Below are 20,711 nucleotides of genomic sequence, written 5' to 3'. Positions count from 1 at the left end.
ACTAGGGATGACTGGGATTACCAGGGATGACTAAGGATGACTGGGATTACTAACGATTACTAGGGATGACTCGGGATGATTAGGGATAACTAGGGATGACTGGGATTACCAGGGATGACTAGGGATGACTGGGATGACTAGGGATGCCTAGGGATGACTAGGGATGACTAAGGATGACTAGAGATGACTAGGGATGACTGGGATGACTAGGGATGAGTAGGGATGACTAGGGACGACTAGGGATTATTAGGGATGACAATTGATGACTGGGATGACTAGGGATGACAAGGGATGACTGGGATGACTAGGGATGACTAGGAATGACTGGGATGCCTAGCGATGACTACGGATGACTGGGATGACTAGGGATGACAAGGGATGACTGGGATGACTAGGGATGACTAGGGATGACTGGGATGACTAGAGATGACTAGGGATGACTGCGATGACTAGGGATGAGTAGGGATGCCTGGGATCACCAGGGATGACTAGGGACGACTGCGTTGACTTGGGATGACTAGGGATGACTAGGGATGACTGGGATGACTAAGGATGACTAGGGATGACTGGGATGACTAGGGATGACTAGGAATGACTGGGATGACTAGGGATGACTACTGATGACTGGGATGACTAGGGGTGACTAGGGATGAGTGGGATGACTAGGGATGAGTAGGGATGACTGGGATGACTAGAAATGACCGAGATGACTAGGGATGACTAGGGATGACTGGGATGACTAGGGATGACTAGGTATGACTCAGATTACCACGGATGACTAGGGATGACTGGGATGACTAGGGATGACTAGGGATGACTGGGATGACTAGGGATGACTAGGGATGACTAGGGATGACTGGGATGACTAGGGATGGCAAGGGATGACTGGGTTGACCAGGGATGATTAGGGATATCTTGGACGACTTGGGATGATTAGGGATGACTGGGATGACTTGGGATGGCTAGGGATGACTGGGATGACTAGGGATGACTACGGATGACTGGGATGACTAGGGATGACTAGGGATGACTGGGATGACCAGGGATGACTATGGATGACTGGGATGACTAGGGATGAGTAGGGATGACTAGGATGACTAGGGGTGACTTGGATGACCAGGGATGACTAGGGATGACTGGGATGACTAGGGATGACTAGGAATGACTGGGATGACTAGGGATGACTACTGATGACTGGGATGACTAGGGATGACTAGGGATGACTGGGATGACCAGGGATGACTATGGATGACTGGGATGACTAGGGATGAGTAGGGATGACTAGGATGACTAGGGGTGACTTGGATGACCAGGGATGACTAGGGATGACTGGGATGACTAGGGATGACTAGGAATGACTGGGATGACTAGGGATGACTACTGATGACTGGGATGACTAGGGATGGCTAGGGATGACTGGGATGACCAGGGATGACTAGGGATGACTGGGATGACTAGGGATGACTAGGAATGACTGGGATGACTAGGGATGACTACTGATGACTGGGATGACTAGGGGTGACTAGGGATGAGTGGGATGACTAGGGATCAGTAGGGATGACTGGGATGACTAGGGATGACTGGGATGACTACGGATGACTAGGGATGAGTGGGATGACTAGGGATGACTAGGTATGACTCGGATTACCAGGGATGACTTGGGATGACTGGGATTACCAGGTACGACTAGGGATGAGTGGGATGACTAGGGATGACTAGGGATGTCTGGGATGACTAGGGATCACTAGGGATGACTGGGATGACTAGGGATGACAAGGGATGAGTGGGATGTCCAGGGATGACTAGGGATGACTGGGATGACTAGGGATGACTACGGATGTCTTAGGTTGACTAGGGATGACTGGTATGACTAGAGATGACTAGGGATGACTGGTGATGACTGGGATGACTAGGGATGACTAGGGATGACTAGGGATGACTACAGATGACTCGGATGGCTAGAAGTGACTAGGGATGACTATTGATGACTTGGGATGACTAGGGATGAGTGGGATGAGTAGGGATGACTGGGGATGACTGGGATGACTGGGATGACTAGGGATGACTAGAGATGACTGGGATGACTAGTGATGACTAGGGATGACTGGGATCACCAGGGATGACTAGGGATGACTGGGCTGACTAAGGATGACTAGGGATGACTGGGATTACTAGGATGACTATTAATGACTAGCGATGACTGGGATGAGTAGGGATGACTAGGGATGACTGGGATGACTAGGGATGACTGGGATGACTACGGATTACTAGGGATGAATGCGATGACTAGGGATGACTAGGGATGACGGGGATTACCAGGGATGGCTAGGGATGACTGGGATGACTAGGGATGACAAGGGATCACTAGGGATCACTAGGGATGACTAGGGATGACTGGGATGACTAGGGATGACTAGAGATGACTACGGATGACTTAGGATTACTAGGGATGACTGGGATGACTAGGGATGAGTAGGGATGACTAGGGACGACTTGGGATTATTAGGGATGACTATTGACGACTGGGATGACTAGGGATGACAAGGGATGACTGGGATGACTAGGGATGACTAGGAATGACTGGGATGACTAGGGATGACTAGGGATGACTGGGATGACTAGGGATGACTAGGGATGACTGGGATTACTAGGGATGACAAGGAATGTCTGGGTTGACCAGTTATTATTAGGGATACCTGGGATGACTAGGGATGACTAGGGATGACTGGGATGACTAGAGATAAGTAGGGATGACTGGGATGACTAGGGATGACTAGGGATGACTGGGATGACTAGGGATGACTAGGGATGACTGCTATGACCAGGGATGACTAGGGATGACTGGGATGACTAGGGATTACTACGGATGTCTTAGGATGACTACGGATGTTTGGGATGACTAGGGATGAGTAGGGATGACTGGGGATGACTAGGGATTACCACTGATGACAAAGGATGACTGGGATGACCAGGGATGAACAGGGATGGCTGGGATGACTAATGATGACTAGGGATGACTACAGATAGCTGGGATGGCTAGGGGTGACTAGGGATGACTATAGATGACATGGGATGACTTGGGATCACTGGGATGACTAGGGATGACTAGGGATGATTGGGATGAGTAGGAATGACGAGGGATGACTGGGATGACTAGGGTGACTAGGGATGACTGGGATGACTAGGGATGACTAAGGATGACTGGGATGACTAGGGATAACTGGGAATGACTACGGATGACTGAAATGACTAGGGGTGACTAGGGATGACCGGGATGACTAGGGATGACTAGGGACGACTAGAGATTATTAGGGATGACTATCAATGACTGGGATGACTAGGGATGACAAGGGTTGACTGGGATGACTAGGGATGACTAGGAATGACTGGGATAACTAGGGATGACTACGGATGACTGGGATGACTAGCTATTACTAGGGATGACTGGGATGACTAGGGATGACTAGGGATGACTGGGATGACTATGGTTGACTAGGAATGACTGGGATGACCAGGGATGACTAGGGATGGCTGGGATGACTTGGGATGACTAGGGATGACTGCGATGACTTGGGATGACTAGGGATGACTGGGATGACTAGGATGACTATTGATGACTAGCGATGACTGAGATGACTAGGGATGACTAGGGATGACTGGGATGACTAGGGATGACTAGGGATGACTAGGGATCACTACGGATGACTAGGGATGCCTATGATGACTAGGGATGACTACGGATGACTACGGATGACCTACGATGACTAGGAAACACTGGGATGACTAGGGATGAGTAGGGATGACTAGGGACGACTGGGGATTATTAGGGATGGCTATTGATGACTGAGATGACTAGGGATGACAAGTGATGACTGGGATGAGTAGGGATGACAAGGAATCACTGGGATGACTAAGGATGACTACGGATTACTAGGGATGACTAGGGATGACTGGGATGACTAAAGATGACTAGGGATGACTGGGATGACTAGCGATGACTAGGGATTACTGGGATGACTAGGGATGACTAGGGTTGACTTAGGATGACTAGGGATGACTGGGATGACTAGGGATGAGTAGGGACGACTAGGGATTACTAGGGATGACTAAGGATGGCAAGGGATGACTGGGATGACTAGGGGTGACTAGGGATGACTGGGATGACTAGGGATGACTAGGGATGACTGGAAAGACTAGAGATGACTAGGGATGACTGGGATGACTAGGGATGACTTGGGATGACTGGGATCACCAGGGGTGACTAGGGATGACTGGGTTGACTTGGGATGACTAGGGATGACTAGGGATGACTGGGATTACTTGGGATGACTAAGGATGACTGGGATTACTAGGGATTACTAGGGATGACTGGGATGACTAGGGATGACTAGGGATGACTGGGAAGACTAGAGATGACTAGGGATGACTGGGATGACTAGGAATGACTTGGGATGACTGGGATTACCAGGGATGACTAGGGATGAGTGGGATGACTAGGGATGCCTAGGGATGACTATGGTTGACTTGGGATGACTAGTGATGACTACGGATGACTGGGATGACTATGGGTGACTGGGGATGACTTGGATGACTGGGGATGACTTGGGATGACTGGGATGACTAGGGATGACTAGGGATGACTGGGATGACTAGGAATGACAAGGGATGACTGGGATGACCAGGGATGACTATGGATGGCTGGGATGACTAGGGATGACTAGGGATGCCTTGGAATGACTAGAAATGACTGAGATGGCTAGAGTAACTAGGGATGCCTAGAGATTACTCTGGATGACTTGGGATGACTGGGATGAGTATTGATGACTAGGGTTGACTGGAATGACTTGGTATGACTAGGGATGACTAGGGATGACTAGTGATGACTAGGGATTAGTAGGGATGACTACGGATGACAAGGTATGACTGGGATTACTAGGGATGACTAGTTATGACTAGGATGACTGAATTGACTAGGCACGATTCGGGATGAGTGGAATGACTAGGGATTACTAGAGATGACTGGGATCAGTAGGAACATTTGAATGTCTAGGATGACTAGGATGACTAGGGATGACTAGGATGAGTAGGATGACAAGGGTTAACTGGGGATGACTAGGATGACTAGGATGAGAAGGGTTGACTAGTGATAACTACCCTAGTCACCCAGGTCACCCAGCTCAGCCTAGTCACCTAAGTCATCGAAGTCACGCTTCGCACCGAAGTTACCCAAGTCATCCTGGTCATCCAAGTCACCCTACTCACCCAAGTCATCCTAGTCACCCAACTGACCCTAGTCACCCAAGTCACCCCAGTCATCCTGGTCACCGTAGTCACCCAAGACAGCCAAGTCAGCCTAGCCACCCTAGTCACCCAGGTCACCCTAGTCACCCTAGACACCCAAGTCATCCTAGTCACACTAGTCACCCAAGTCACTCAAGTCACCAAATTCAAGTCACCCTAGTCACCCTTGTCACGCTAGTCACCCTAGACACCCAGGTCACCCTAGTCACCTAAGTCATTCTAGTCACTTAAGACACCTTTGTCACCCTAGTCACCCAAGTCACACTAGTCACCCTAGTCGCTCAAGTCACTCTAGACGTCACCGAAGTCATCCTAGTCACCCAAGTCACTTTAGTCACCCTTTTCACCCTAGTCACACAAATCACTCTAGTCACCCAAGTCACCCCAGATGTAACCCAAGTCACGTAAGTCATCCTAGTCACCCAAGTCACCTTAGTGACCTTAGGAACCCATGTCACCCTAGTCACCCAAGTCACCCTAGACGTCACCTAAGTCACCCAAGTCATCCTAGTGATTCAAGTCACCCAAGTCACCTAAGTCTTTCTTGTCACCCTACATGTAAACTCAAGTCACATAGGTCGTCCTAGTTACCCAAGTCACCCTAGTGACCCAAGTCACCCTTGTAACCATAGTGAACCAAATCGCCCAAGTCATTATAGTCACCCAAGTCACCCCAGTCACCAAAGTCACTTTAGTCACCCTTTTCACCCTAGTCACCCAAGTCACCCCAGATGTCACCCAAGTCACGTAAGTCATCCTAGTCACCCAAGTCACCCTAGTGACCTTAGGAACCCATGTCACCCTAGTCACCCAAGTCACCCTAGACGTCACCTAAGTCACCCAAGTCATCCTAATGATTCAAGTCACCCAAGTCACCTAAGTCATCCTAGTCACCCAAGACACCCTAGTCACCCAAGTCACCATAGTCGCCCTAGATGTCACCCAAGTCACCCAAGCCATTGTAGTAACCCAAATCACCCTAGTCATCCAAGTCACACTAGTCACCCTAGTCACACAAGTCACCCTTGTCACCCAAGTCATCCGTGTCACCCAAGTCATCCTAGTCAATGAAGTCATCCAAGTCACTCAAGTAATCCTAGTCACCCAAGTCACCCTAGTAACCTAAGTCGCCGTAGTCACCCTAATCACCCTAGTAACTTAAGTCATCCTAGTCACCCTAGCCAACTAAGTCATCGTGGTCGCCCAAGTCACCCAAGTCGCCTAAGTCATCCTAGTCACCCAAGTCACCCTAGACAACCAAGTCACCCTAGCCACCCTAGAGAGTCAAGTCAGCCTTGTAACCCAAGTCAGCCTAGTCACCCTAGATGTCACCCAAGGCATCCTAGTCACCAAGTCACCCTAGATGTCACCCAAGTCATCCTAGTAACCCTAGTTACCAAGGTCACCCTTGTCAACCAAATCACCTAAGTCATCCTAGTCACCCGAGTCACCCAAGTCACCCTAGTCACCAAAGTGACCCTAGTCACCTTAGCCAAGTTATCTTTCAGCGGCTAGCTCCCTCCATAATAGTTATGGAGGCGTAAGATTTAAAAGTGAAAAGAATTTTTCTATTGGTTTTTAGATTTTATCTATGTCCTCGTCCTTGCCATCCGCTACAACGTACGGGGGGAAGCAGTTGGAAAGCCTAAATATGGTGTTAAAACTGGACTATTGTTTTTGTAATTTAATTATGCTAATTCGTGCGAAGAGACGCGTAAGCTTTGTTAAATGGCGTCAGCGGGGGCGTTGCGTGAGATTTTGAAGGTGTCAACGCACGGGAAAGGTTGGACCTCTGATGGTACTGCAAACTAGGGGTAGTGGGGGCATGCTCCCCCAGACATTTTTTCAAATTTTGGGGCTTAGAAGTGCCATTAATTTCCTGCGTTTTCCGCGGGACATTGTTAGTATATATAAATGATGGAAAATGCGATAGTTGTTTAATTTAGATCACTTGTGTTATCGGCAGGGTCAGGATCCCATTGCATTGGCTTCTGGTAGGGTACAGTGTTTACGGACAAAAGAGGAAAACAGCAACAATAAAATGCGAAAGATTTATTAATCATTCCTATTTAATGATGAAAATGCTTTCGGTAAATTAAACATATTTTTCACGTTTTCCAGATTTCAGCTGTACACAGGAGCGTATGTGCGTAGATTGGCGCTACTCTTGGCGACATAGCACCTTTAAAGTGACCCTTTTTTCCAAATGCCAGTAATGGAATAATTAGTCGTCCCAGTAGCCTAACTCGAAAGCAGACAGAGTCTAATTTTAAAAGGGAAAATTGCGTATCAGACAAAAAGTAAACCTGGGGTCAATGTTTTAAAACTCACAAGTGTAATTTACAAGTGTAGCCATTGTTTTAAGTTAGAAAATACTTGTAAATGACACTTGTAAAAGTTTCATAAAATTGACCCCTGTTGATGTACACTCCATCTCATAACAACAAGTCAAAGAAAAAAAGAAAGTTGCATTTACATCAATAACGAGTTTTGGATTAGGTTCTGCACGAGAAATTCTTATATTCTAAAATGGATAAGCTGTTCTAAAAGCAACTTTCATTTTTTTTTTATTGGAGGTGGAAAAATACAGAGTCACTTTTTGCGAAAAAGTTTTACATAGGACTTAATTCATAGATCTTTGAATTAGGTGGCTTATCTAAAATGAAAAGAAAAAAACAAACAAAAACAGAACGGATTAAAATAAAAAAAGGAAAGGCCTAATGGAATAAGAAAAAAAAAACATCCCAGAGAGGGCAGAAAACACACAAGTTTCAGTTCCTTTTAGAATTTGCAATAACCAGTTCATTCATTTAATTTAAAATCATGGAAAATATCCTTCCTGTCAATTCTGAGTACAAGGTAATAGGGGAACAAATAAGTAGCCTTCTAAAAAGATGTTGAGACAGCAGGGCTTGAAATAACTTTGTGGCTGGAACTGGTCAAGTTGTCCGGTCAAACTTATTTTTGCTTGGACATAACACTTTTTTGGCCGGACAACTACAAATATTTATTAGGAAATATCTCTATAACACTAAAGTTTTGGTCCATTAGAAGTGTAAAAGACTTAGGACAGTTAGGACAGTGTTCACCAATTAGAACAAGCTTGATATGAAGAGTAGACTGTTCACAGTCCTCTATTTTTCTTTAAGATGATGAGACTTGGCGCTTACTATTACAGGCGGTCATCTTAATGTACTGAGGGGATGGGTATTGGGGTTTATAGTGGTAGGGGCAGTGGGCTATCCCAAACTTTCCCCTGCCCCCTAAAACTCTTTACTCATCCCGACGCTGGGCTTGGTACATTTGAAACCAAGATGGTTGCCCGTAAGGGTAGATGCTTGATTTCTACAATCTTACAAAAAAGTAGGGGAATGTGAAAAGTCTATTAGTATATCGAGAGCTACTTTTCCACTTAAAACTTTGAAAAATAACTAAACAGTATTAACATGAAGAATATTTTAGTGTACTTATCAATTTTGAAACGATATTTTCAAGCTACAATCGGCGACAAAATATTATTGTTGAGACATTGTACTTAAATAGGGTGACTTCGGAGAACAAAAGATTTCTCACCCCTCCCCTGTCCCCTCCATTCAAAGTTGGGGTGTTTGTTGTTTTCTATAGGTAGCTAGAACAAGGGCACAACATTGCACGGAGGGGATGAGGGAGGAAAGCTATATTTCCTCCTTTTGAAGTTCATAAAATGTAAAAAAGCCCACTCTTGGGCGAAGTGTCTCAACTCATTTTGTCGCCGATTGTACATGTTTGTGGTTGCTCATAGAACCAAATAGCCCAGTTGACAAAATCTATAGCTCCACTTAGAAGAAATTTCTAAAGCAACCATGCCTTCTCTAAGAAAGGAATGTGTTTTTCCTTAAAAGTCACAAGATCTATGATTTCCACTCAATAGTGAAAAATTCTTTTAAAAGAAAACTGTGACATTCAAGTCTGCAGAACTGTTGTTGTAGTTAAATGAAAATTCTCCTGGTCTCCTTGGTAGTTAAGCCTAACCATAAGTTCTGTTTTTGATTAATGTCATCACTTGTACTCCATTTCAACTGCCTTGATATCTACTTCATTTTTGACAATGACATATGATGAGATGGAAGTAAGGCAGTTGTTCCTTTTAAGATGCATTAGCTCAAATGATATTGCCTTCACACTTGAAGGTAACGATTTCTCCTTGAATGGTTGTTAAGCCTGACGTAAAGTGTTCTAGTTTTGATCAATAACATCATTTATTTGTACTACATTTCAACAGTCAAGTTGTGAGATGCAAGTAAAGCATTAGTTCCACATCAACTCCAGTGATCTTGTCTTCATGAACTTGAAGATAAAGATATATAGTTAATGAAAACACCGCCGATTGGTCTTTTTCATACAATCCTTCTGCTCCACTTCATCATGTGATGCACACCTCCTACCCCTTGATACACGTAATCAGTGTCTGAAAATGTTATTCAGTTACTATCCATCATGAATAAATTTCCAAGGTTGATGTGATAGTGTGACGACACAGTGGACATGTTTTCCGTTGATATCTTTGTATCCTAAAAAGTTGAGTACAGCAACTTTTGCACATGCACATGTGACGGCAAGGCATGACAACAATGTTCTTCTCCTCTGTCTGGCAGACAACACACAAGTTCCTGTCTCTCTCTCTTTCTAACTGTTCCATTAAGTCTTGGTCCTTTTCATCTGCAGGCACCTTGCAAGATCGTGTGCAATGTCTGGGCCTCTGCATAAAGCTAGGAGTCTGGAGAGTTGCAATGAAGGCTAGAACACTTTGTAAAGAAGACTCCAAAAATTCAAATGCAACATTGAACACATTTACTCTCAAAACAGTCCAAGAATACGCAATCAAAAATGCACTTGAAACAAAGCTTATAAGACTCCATTTGCCTCCTGGAAAGTAATGCACTCCAATAGCTAATAGACTTGGAAAACTTCTAAGACCTTCCAGGAAACAAGAGATCACTTTGTTCAATGACACATAGAGCATCCATCCCATGGCTTTCAATCCAACCCACAAGCCATGGACCATGTTGCCGAAGATTAAATCAATGACCCAAATGAGGGTATGAAACACTGTCAGAGTCAAGTCCCCTAATGTGTGTAGCATGGCTTGAAGATAGTGACACAGCCTGTTAAAGAACCAGACGAGATTATGCCAGGTAGAAAGTGAGCATGTCTGGACTGTTTTTCCCACAAATTCAATGCCAGTGAAGATTGAGGTGAAAACTGAATGGCAAATTTCCACGATCAGCACCCCTGTGTTCCATATTGACGCTACAAGACACTCCATCACGGCTCTGATGCTAGTTACAATGGTCAATACTGCTGATGTGGGTGTATTGAAAACATATCTCCATCCCAGATAAGATTGATACAATAGCACGCCGGTGGCGTTCTTGGCCACAACGGCTCCATGAGAAGCGTGATATAACCCGCTAGGAATGAAAGAAACAGCTCCATGGAAGAGACTTAGAAGACTCTGGAAAACTGATACAATCCCACTGGCGACTCCCTCAACAAACGAACATACAGAGTCTGCCGTAAATCGAGCAGACTTCGCAATGAAGTCAAAAATGGAGGACACAACATTATAGTTCAGTTGGAAGATTGTCTTAACTCCACAACCGAGGTATTCAACAAACTTGATCGCGTATTTGAGACCGCTGAAGATACTGGAAATGGTTTCACAGGTAGTGATGACAACAGAATTAAGTATAAAATAGGCAGCTCTGAAGAAATGTTCAAGAAACCACGCGATCCATCGAGCGAAGTCCAACAGAAATGGAACGGAGTCGAAAAAGGCATAAGGAAAAGGTTTGCATTCGTGAAAAATGTACTTCTCCTCATCTGCAAAGCCTGTACTGCAAGTTAAAATGGAAAGGATTGATAAGAAGAAGAATTTTCCCTTTGCCATCGAGACTACTCCATAATTTTCATATTTCTTGTAAAAACCAGGCGGAAAAATCCAAAAGTTCAACGAAAAATTCAACGAAAAGTAAAAGCTTGTATTCGATACCAGTCTGTTGCCGGTGGCTCCTGTCCCTCAGAAGAAACAACTGCTTGAGGGGAGGGGAGGCACTGGGAGGGCTCTTAAGTCGAAGGAGCCTAAAAAGTGGAGGAAATCTTTGATTCATTGTTTTTTAAACGTATTTCTTCTGACCGATTGAATTTTTTTACATTTTACACGTAAGATAGCCTAAAATAAATAAAATGATTACTATTTCCTGTCCCCTCATCCTTCCCCCAATGAACCCCCAATGTGTTATCCAAGCTTTTTTCGTTTCCAGGTTCTTTGGAAGAGTGAGAAGCCTTGTCAAATTTTACACGGTGGCACTGATTTCGACAGTTCCTTTTGCGGGAGTCTTTCTTCACATATTACTACCGAACGCAGCCCTGAAATGGCTGAACTAGCCTTAGTCCGAATATCTTTGAAACTAGTATGGGGATTAATCGCAAATAGAGCGATTGCACGCTTGGAAACAGGGAACCCAACGGACGAAAAGTTAAGGCAACTTCTGTTGTCAGAATTCCGAAAACTTCACGAGGAACTTGATGCCTTAAGACGCAAAGAATTAGTGGCCGCGACGGCTTTTATGGAGAATGCCTACGAAATTCTTAATGAAGATCCAGAGGAAGCAAAGAAAGAGTTCAACAAAGCAAGAGATGCGGCTCAGGTCGCTTTGGGTGTAGTGAAGGAGTTGCAAGATAAAGTTCTAGCCACCAAAATAATGATTGCATCGGCTATTCACGAATTTGTAGACAAGCCCGAAGTAGCTGCATCCTTGTGCATGAAGTACGTATCTAGACTCAATTCCCTTCCGTCTGTGGTAAATGCTTCGAGTATTCAAATCGGGCAAAAGATGGGTCCAAAATGGCGCTGGGGAAGCAACAATGTTACTAGGCAAGACGTGTTAGGTAAGGTCTCTGAAATTAATCGTTGTGTAAGGTACTTTGTCATAGACCAAACCAGCAGTAGTAAATATCTAGAAAGCAACTCCTCACACATTGCTGTGGATGGAAGGATGGTGGAGCCTCTGACAGAATTTATCCTTCTACGAAAATGTGTTGAGCTAGCAACACTACAAGAGGGGTCTGGTACCCCTATTGCCATGGTAGCAATGGAAAACAAGATCTTCTTAGCTCAGAGCCAGGTAGCATCTCAACAAAGTGACCCCTTCCTTGGAAATGCTATCAAGTGCCTGGATCTTGAAGCCATGGAAGTTTCTGATCTTGTCGGTCACACAGGCACTGTCTTGTGCATGATTGGTGTTGGTAGCAATGTGGTTTCAGGTTCATTTGATAAGAAAATCCTCATCTGGGATGCAAATTCTGAGAAGTGTGTACACATTCTGTCAGGACATGAAGGATCAGTCAGGTGCTTAGCAGATAACGATGCTCACATCTTCTCTGCCTCTACTGACAGCACTATCAAAGTGTGGGACAGGGTAACATTTGAGCTGCAGCACACCCTGGATGGACACCAAGCACCCATTTCTGCATTGGCTGTTTCCAACAGGCATCTATTCTCCTGCGAAGTTAATGGACCTATCAAGTACTGGGATCTGAACAAATGGACTTGCTTGCATGATGTTAAATCCCCTGGGAATGTTGACAAAATGTACATCATCAACAGCTCTCTGCTCATTTCCTATGAACAGAAAATTTCTGTTGTCAACCTGGGGAACCTTAAAGAAGTCACTGTTGTCAAAGAAGCTGCTGAAATGTCTCATGTGATTGGCAGAACCCTATGTGCTGCATCAGATGGTACTTTACACTCCCTGGATGTATCAAATATGAAGTCTATTGCATCCAAGGTCTTAAAGGTTGATGACATTCCACATTGTGTTAAGTGTTTGTATTACGAAGAGATGAGTGGCTATTTGTTTATCATTTGTCAGTTTTCTACACAAAATGGGGGAGAAAGAAGTGTTTTGTTTAGAATGTAGATTGTAGCCCCTTCAATATCACAGAGCCTGTTCAAGCAGAGCGACCTGTGATAAAATGTAATTAAATTTGTTTCCTGAGTACAGCTTGGCTCAATGCTTTTTGGCTTGTGCAAGAGGTCTTTAAAATAATAATTTTTATAGAGAAAACAAGAGCAACCTGTGGTAACTACAATGTAGATACCTGGTAACCATTTTTTCTTGAGTAGTCTATCCCTGTGCCTTTTTGCATGTGCCTGAGGTCTGCAAATAATTTTATTTTGCACAAGTATGAGTAAAACTGGTGAAATGCAGTTCCATAACCATATTTGCCAGGTCGCAGTTCTGAGGCAGGTTTCAAAATAGCTGTAATTCTGAGATTTTGGATGTTCACTGGGCTTAACTTACATGTAAAAGCTTGGATGAAATGTGCAAATTCATGATGAGGCTAGTGGAGATAGGGTTATACATTTTTTAAATGAATGAACATCATAATATCAACAACAATACTGAGCCACAGACATTCGAATTCAGAATGTTTAATGATTTCTTTAGAAGAGAGAGAGCATCACTAGAACATTACTCTTAGTTTTACACAATACTTTCATCTTTAGACTACTCATAATGCAAAAATAAAACTTTATATTAGACTTTATTTCCAACAGTTGACCATCTGGCCCCGTGGATAGCGCTATCCACCAGATAAATCACTATCCAGCAGGCCCGAGTTGTACAAAAGGTGGATAGCGCTATCCGGTGGATAAATCTCTATCCAGTGGATAGCGCAATTGGTTTCCCAAATACTTATCCGCTGGATAGTGATTTATCCGGTGGATAGCGCTATCCAACGTTTGAACAACCGGGGCCAGATAAGTAGTAAGAAGCAATAATTGCATTATCCCCTGGAGAGCTATTTATGGCGCTATCCACCTTTTCAACAACTGGGGCCTGAGTAATAAATGTGACATGTAATGAATCAAAAAATTAAATTGGACCCAGCTCTTTCCATAACAACTTAGATAATACATTTGATACCTGTGCATATGTCCACACAGTTTTTATAAATTTGCTAAATAAGAGAAAATCTGGTTTTAAAGAAGACATGCAGTCAACAAAGTCTCCTTCACTGCTGTTTTAGTTTCATCACGCAATGCACCTCCCCAGAAAGACCAAAATGGCTGCAAGGAAGACTAGCAGTCAACTCTGTCTGAGCCGTTCCACCCTTGGAGTAAATTAAAGAGACAATCATATTTATTCCTAACTTTTCATGCTGTGAACAATTCAGTTGAAATATCTTTCATGTATACTTTTCCACGGAACTATTAAATTTGTTTTTCAAATTTCTGAGTTCTCAGAGCAGTAATTAAGCTGCATCAGCAAAGACCAAGCAGTTCTACAAAGTAACTGTAGAAGAATTCATTGACTTAAAAATAAATGTACCCAACTTACTGTTGTACTTTCTATGTACATGTTGTGGTTTAATTTTAGCCTTGGTTTACATTTTATTTTCCTTTGTTTAAAAGTCATTATCATACATTACCATACCAAAAACCAAAGGAAAATAAAACTTGAACCAAGGATAAAATTGAACCACACCATATATATCAAGACAGTTGACTGCACAATCAGTCCCAAATAAAAATGATTGCTATCACTGATAAACCCCAAGGGAACTGTCTAAATATATTGGCAACAAGATTAAAGTAACGATAACAAGTATAAGATATGACTTTCAATAAACTGGGCTTTATTCTAAAATAAAAATATGCTTATTGATAAAGATCTCACTGTCCTCCACCCTAGCACCTTGTCTGCACTAAAAGCAAGCTGGTTAGCTTTTATGGTTAGTGTTAAGAAAACTTTCTTGCACACTGTAAAACAGTCTTTTGAGGAAGAGTGTTCAGGGGGGCTGTTGCTAAGATTTCAAGTTACTGGATATGCAATTAGCAGGTGGGGAATTGAACAGCTAGGACTTCCTTTTGGTCTTATTTTCTTATTGTTTCCTATGAAAGTAGCCACGGGTCATGCTCATAAAAGCCGAGGGAAACCCCCAGCCCAGCCTCCGACCCCTTGATAGCAGCTCTGGTTCAGTGTTCATTGCTAGCACAAAATAAAAAGTCAGGTTGCAGGCACTACAAGGACTAACTATGATGATGATGATGACAATGATGATTGTGATGGTGACAATAAGAATGACTGGCATTGTCATCTACACGCAATAAATTGACACATAAAACTATTCATTTACTACATGTTTCATTTCCTCCAATGGCATTCGTAATAAGACTCAATCAATCAAGACACTGTGCCAACCGTCTGTAAGAAAAATGATTTTTCATGGCTGTTGTCATGAAGAAAATACGCCCAGTAACGTACCTTATGGAACCCAACAGGCAAAAAGTTTTCACATAGGAAGTGAAATGTTAGGAGGCATTGTTATGGAAATAACAACAACCTGAGAAATACCTTCGAATACCAAGAAAACACGTCTTGTCACAAATTCTGAGACGGGGCTGTTAAAAAAAACAACAACAACAAGGCTATTTCCATTTTAGGCAGAAGAAAGTTTGACAAAGCCGTGTCTTTTTTCAATATTCCAGTAGCTCCACAACTGAGCGGTTTTGAAAGTAAAGACAAAGTTTTTTCAACCTGCCAGTAGTTGATAATGAAATTTTACTGATGTAAGGGATTTCAAAAGCTTTCATTCTGAACTCTTGGCATGAATTTGCCACAATCATTTTCCAATCTCCCACTGATGCAGCACCAGATGAAGGCTGCAGCTAAGAAAAATAATGTAGGGAGCCAAGTACTCTGAACCTGTGAAATCCTGGGTGCCCAGTACACAATAATTTATTATTATGATCTTTATGGAAAAAACCTAAGATTTCCTAGTTGCCCAAGAGAAAACAGAGGCGCAAGAAGCCACCCAAGTACTGCTATAGCATAGCGCTACAGATTGTTTTGAAACTGACTGTTTTACTCGTATGCTTTCACAACAGTTCCAGAGAGCTTCATGTACTTACATTATTTTTAGTATGACATGTTAGAAAACCAAAAAAAAAAACAACAACTGTAATAATTATTCATGGACACTACAGTTTGAGATGAATGACTTTGCAATACTAGTTCTTTACCAGTTCTATAATCCCTTCACTGTAGTCTCAATAATGGCCAACATGCTCTAGGCCTACCAGAAACAAAAATTCCAAACAAGCCAGTTATAAATGTTGTAAGAACATGGAAGCTATATGCTCAGTTCAAGAGTTTTTTTTAACTAAAAAGTCCATCTCTCAGATCTTCAAGTACAACCAAACTTTCCCCCTTTTTAATCCAGGCAGCTTAAAGCCTACAGCATGTAGACTTTACTTTCATTATTACGCAATTAACAGACTAGGTGGTACCCTGATAAATTAATCACAAAATTATTGCAACGCAACTTAAGAGAAAACATACAATAATTAGTAAGAAAAAATTATATTTTGCTAAGCTTGGGAATAAGTTGAGTAATTTTGCCACAACATGTCCACACTGATATTTCCTTTTATTACCACTTCTTCTTGTAGTCATCAACGCTAACTCCACCAGGGCCAAGGGCAACAACCAGCAACAAACCACCAATCACAGATGTTGTCTGGAAGAAGTCATACTTGAGGAAATCTCTTAATGGTGATTGCGAATGGTACATCCACCATGGATTGATAAAGATGTTAATGATGGTGAGCAACAGAACAAGCACCAATGAAGCAAGCTTGGTTTTGTACCCCACAGCAACTAGGACCATCAAAATTGTACCTGCTACATCTTGAAGAATGTAAACAAAAGAAAGCCTAAACTTGATAAGGGTTGCAAACATAAATCCCAAGAGGACTCGGCCAGTCAGCTGAAGGTACGTCTTAGGGGTGTTGCCTCCCATGGTTGGGACTCCTGCGAATAAGCTTTTCTGTTCAGAACGCGATTCAGCTAGTAGAAGTAACAAGCCACCAGCGAGAGCAAGATTCCTACAGACAGAACATTACCCAAGGCATCTTTCAGTCAATTTTAAAATAACTTACTGTTTTAAAACTTCCTATGCACTACAAGTTTGAATTGTCAGTGAATCATTTTGATTGCACTGTTCCAAAATCTTGAAAATAATGATCGTGGCAACCACCACATTATGGGGGAAAACAACTGTACACTGGAAATGAATTTCCCACAGTACTAGTTGTATGTACTTGGAAATTTATTTCTGCTATTAGAAGAGCACTGTAGCTTTGTTATGTTTCTAAAGGTAACCTGTGGCATTGTCAGTTAATATTGCAGTTTGCTAGTATTATAGTTGCCCCACCGCAAAACCATACCATATTTGGCTTGTTACTGAAACGTCCTTGAGGTAAAATGATAAGCCTTACCCTAACCCAGGGAGAGCAAGAATTGTGAGGGGGGGGGGGGGTATTATTGCAAGAAGAGATTAACCCTTTAAGCCCCAATATCCACTTACAAATTCTCTGGACTGATCTCCATACATTTCCTTAAAGAATAAGTTGAGAGAATTTGTTTGCTGATCAAAGCTTTTCCCATCAGATAATCATTTCTTTAATTCTCACAAATTTTCTCTAGATTATGTATGGATATTGTTAGGAGAAAATTGACTTTGACTTAAGAGGAATTGCACTTGGTTGATGACTTAAACTCTAAAAAAAGAGATATTGCTCTTACAAAGTTATTTCTCCCAATTTTTACAACCAAAATAATGCTGTGTGTAATTTACAAACTGCGCACAGGTGTGCGAGACATGTCAGACCCATGTCACTCAGCTTGTTCAGGGGAATACAGGAAAAAAAAAACATGACGGTTTAACAGATGAAGATCATGTATTTATCAGATCCCATCATCAGTAAGTCCTACATTTTGTGCTCATATTTCTTTACATTGAACTTGTATTTAACAGATAACAGACATAAGCGTACACAGTATCTGCTTATCCAAAATTAATATTATTGACATGGCTGTGGATTAGGGATACCAAGGTACATATAACTGTCTGCTAATTATTACTCATAATTAGCTATGTTGATTATAAAAGTATACAAATAATTTACCTGAGTAAGAACTTAAAATCCCATAGAATACTGTATGCCAATGTCTGCAAAACAAAAGAAAAAAAATTACTGTCAAAATTAAAAGGCCACTAAAATCAGTTTTATGCGTTTCTAATTTCATACGTTGGCTTAAGTTACATCTGAATTATTCATTAAACATTAAATGAATGGATCTTAAGTGGAGAGCCAAGTAAAACTGATTCATCATAAGCTTTCATAATATTAAAACCTGTGTACTTGCAGTTAAGAAAAAATGATTATACAACAAAAGGGATATTTGGAACAAGTAAAAAATATAATAGCGAAAAGTTATTTGTAGCCTTGGTATGGGTGATATGACTGAATACAAAGAAAAAGAAAAAAAAAACAGAACAAAACAAAAGGGTAGGTTAACAGTAAATCGAAAGTTTAAACTCACTTGAACTACAATTACAGAAGATAGAATTCCCACAGCAATTTCAACTTTTTGCCGCGATAATACCATAACACAACCACCAAGCTGAGCGACTAAATTGAACAGCACAAAAATGGTGCCGATCACATAGCCACAGTGCCACGTCTGGTCCATATAATCCCGCTGCTCATCCCACTGGAACCACATTCGAAAGCCGTCCTCGAAGAACGTGGAGATGAGACAGAACCTCGCCAGATGAGGCAACACGTGTTTGCCATTACGAAGGATTTGATCCGCGATATCTTCCGCCCTGCTTAAATATTCACTGTAAGCGGACGATCCTTCCTGGGAAGACGACTTTCCCATCGTTATTTGAGGAGCATACAAGAGAAGAGAAATGGCGCTCACGATGAACGCGCAAAAGGGACTGAAGACTAGACCATAATACGCCACGGTAGAATGCCACGTACACTTTGTATGTGACGTCACAGACTATGAAGCTGGCTTCCGGTCGGTTAGAATCGCAGGTGTTCATGAACTGTTTTGAATTTAAAAGCCAGCGAATAAAACAGTTTTTGTAAAATTAATGTTGAACCGCAAAAGGTAACTCTTACTGAGGTATATGCGCGCTGTTAGTGAGTTTAGTATATTCTGCAATCGGACAAACAATCAAACAAGTGCACTGTGTTAAAGTCGGAGGAGATTTCTCATGTTCATTCCCTGATGTCCAATGTTTACCCGATACCTTTATCAGATTAAATAAAAATACAGGACGGTTCAGTAGCGGTGAGGTTGGTAATTAAATGGTTTATGGTAATCAGTTTTATTCAATGAAACAAAACGAAATATGGACGCTCGAAACCGTCAATTTTCGGCGCGATATCTATGGCAGAGGCTTTCGCGCCTTTGATGACGCGAAACTGTGCGCACAAAAAAAATTAAATATAAAAATTAAAAAAAAAAATTCAGTATAGAACAGAGCAAACTGGTTTAAAAAGCGTATCGTTTCGGACTTCAACCAGTCTTAACCGGCCATGTAACAATGGCTTCCTGAATCATTAAATTTATTTTAGATACAAAATATTCAAACAAAAAGAAATATATCCAGCTGGATCTTTGACAACGATGCAATTGTGACCGGAATAAGGCTAGCCTGCGTGGCATGGCGGTTTTGTCGACCTCGCCCACCTTGGTTTGTTTGCGCGCCCGACGAAAACTGCCATGCTACGCAGGTTAGAATAAGGCATAAACTTGGTTTCTTTTGGGATCCAATTAGCCCTTAAAACTAGGGGCGGATACAGGAAATTTTGATAAGATTACAGGGGACAAAATTTTTTTACGTTGAAAGTTTTTACGCAGGTGATTATTTTCAATAAACTGTATTGCTGGTTTTCAGTGTCACGCCATTCAAAATAGATCAAAAAAATCAAAACCGTTTAATAGGTAATGTCCAGAATCTGGGAAATGAAAGGAGGTACATATACAAAGACCTTCGCCAAGATTCAGGTCAGCGGAATATTTTCGTATACGAGATATCCGAAGAAATGTTTTACCCAAATTTATAGAGATTTGTATTGAGACGCCATGCTGGTGCTCACCTGGATGAGCTCCAACATGGCGGACGTAAAGCAACAGAAACATCTGTTACCGAGTTTTGCTACAAAAGCGTGAATTTATTCTTTGAGAAACTCTTAAACATTAAAGTGATACGTTTTCTAATATATGAACCGTTTAGATAGTAAAATTTCCTGAAATAAGTCATTTTTTTAACCTACATGACAGCTCTCTTGGCCGTCATGTAAATGCCGCGTCATGCAAAAGCTTAGGAATTCAAGCGTACTCTATCACAAAACCAAGACCCCTTTTGAAGAGAAAATTTGTATGAAAATTAGTTTTCAGCTGCTCTAATGCATCGTGAAAGTAAAATCTCGGTAGGATCGATAGTTTTTTATTTTGAATTTTAGTGACGTCATGTGAAAACCAACAATAATAGATAAT

At 42.2% G+C, this 20,711-nt stretch overlaps 3 protein-coding genes across 3 annotated transcripts; 1 reads left to right on the top strand and 2 right to left on the bottom strand.

Moving 5' to 3' along the window:
* Nucleotides 1-8,975: 8,975 nt before the first annotated feature.
* Nucleotides 8,976-11,293, bottom strand: LOC140938566 (uncharacterized). Its single transcript, XM_073388058.1, has one exon. The coding sequence runs from the start codon at nucleotides 11,228-11,230 to the stop codon at nucleotides 9,776-9,778; it is 1,455 nt and encodes a 484-aa protein (XP_073244159.1). The 5' UTR covers nucleotides 11,231-11,293; the 3' UTR covers nucleotides 8,976-9,775.
* A 331-nt stretch (nucleotides 11,294-11,624) lies between these two features.
* LOC140936490 (uncharacterized) lies at nucleotides 11,625-13,945 on the top strand. The gene has a single exon (XM_073385968.1). It carries the CDS (start codon nucleotides 11,715-11,717, stop codon nucleotides 13,260-13,262), a length of 1,548 nt encoding a protein of 515 aa, XP_073242069.1. The 5' UTR covers nucleotides 11,625-11,714; the 3' UTR covers nucleotides 13,263-13,945.
* Nucleotides 13,762-19,150, bottom strand: LOC140936491 (surfeit locus protein 4 homolog). The gene is made up of 3 exons (XM_073385969.1): nucleotides 18,738-19,150; nucleotides 18,320-18,363; nucleotides 13,762-17,236 (listed from the first exon to the last, which is right to left on the bottom strand). Exons 1-3 carry the CDS (start codon nucleotides 19,077-19,079, stop codon nucleotides 16,783-16,785), a joined length of 840 nt encoding a protein of 279 aa, XP_073242070.1. The 5' UTR covers nucleotides 19,080-19,150; the 3' UTR covers nucleotides 13,762-16,782.
* Between the last annotated feature and the right edge of the window lie 1,561 nt (nucleotides 19,151-20,711).

This window comes from Porites lutea, chromosome 5, assembly GCF_958299795.1.
Source record: "Porites lutea chromosome 5, jaPorLute2.1, whole genome shotgun sequence".
NCBI lineage: Eukaryota > Metazoa > Cnidaria > Anthozoa > Scleractinia > Poritidae > Porites > Porites lutea.
Note: the sequence above shows the minus strand (reverse complement) of the source record. Positions and strands in the feature narration are given on the sequence as shown.

Coding starts and splice junctions, on each gene's coding strand:
- LOC140936490 (XM_073385968.1), top strand. CDS start 11,715: ATGGCTGAACTAGCCTTAGTCCGAATATCTTTGAAACTAGTATGGGGA.
- LOC140938566 (XM_073388058.1), bottom strand. CDS start 11,230: ATGGCAAAGGGAAAATTCTTCTTCTTATCAATCCTTTCCATTTTAACT.
- LOC140936491 (XM_073385969.1), bottom strand. CDS start 19,079: ATGGGAAAGTCGTCTTCCCAGGAAGGATCGTCCGCTTACAGTGAATAT. Junction 18,364..18,737: donor CTTCTGTAATTGTAGTTCAA/GTGAGTTTAAAC, acceptor TTTGTTTTGCAG/ACATTGGCATACAGTATTCT. Junction 17,237..18,319: donor GATTTTAAGTTCTTACTCAG/GTAAATTATTTG, acceptor TTCTGTCTGTAG/GAATCTTGCTCTCGCTGGTG.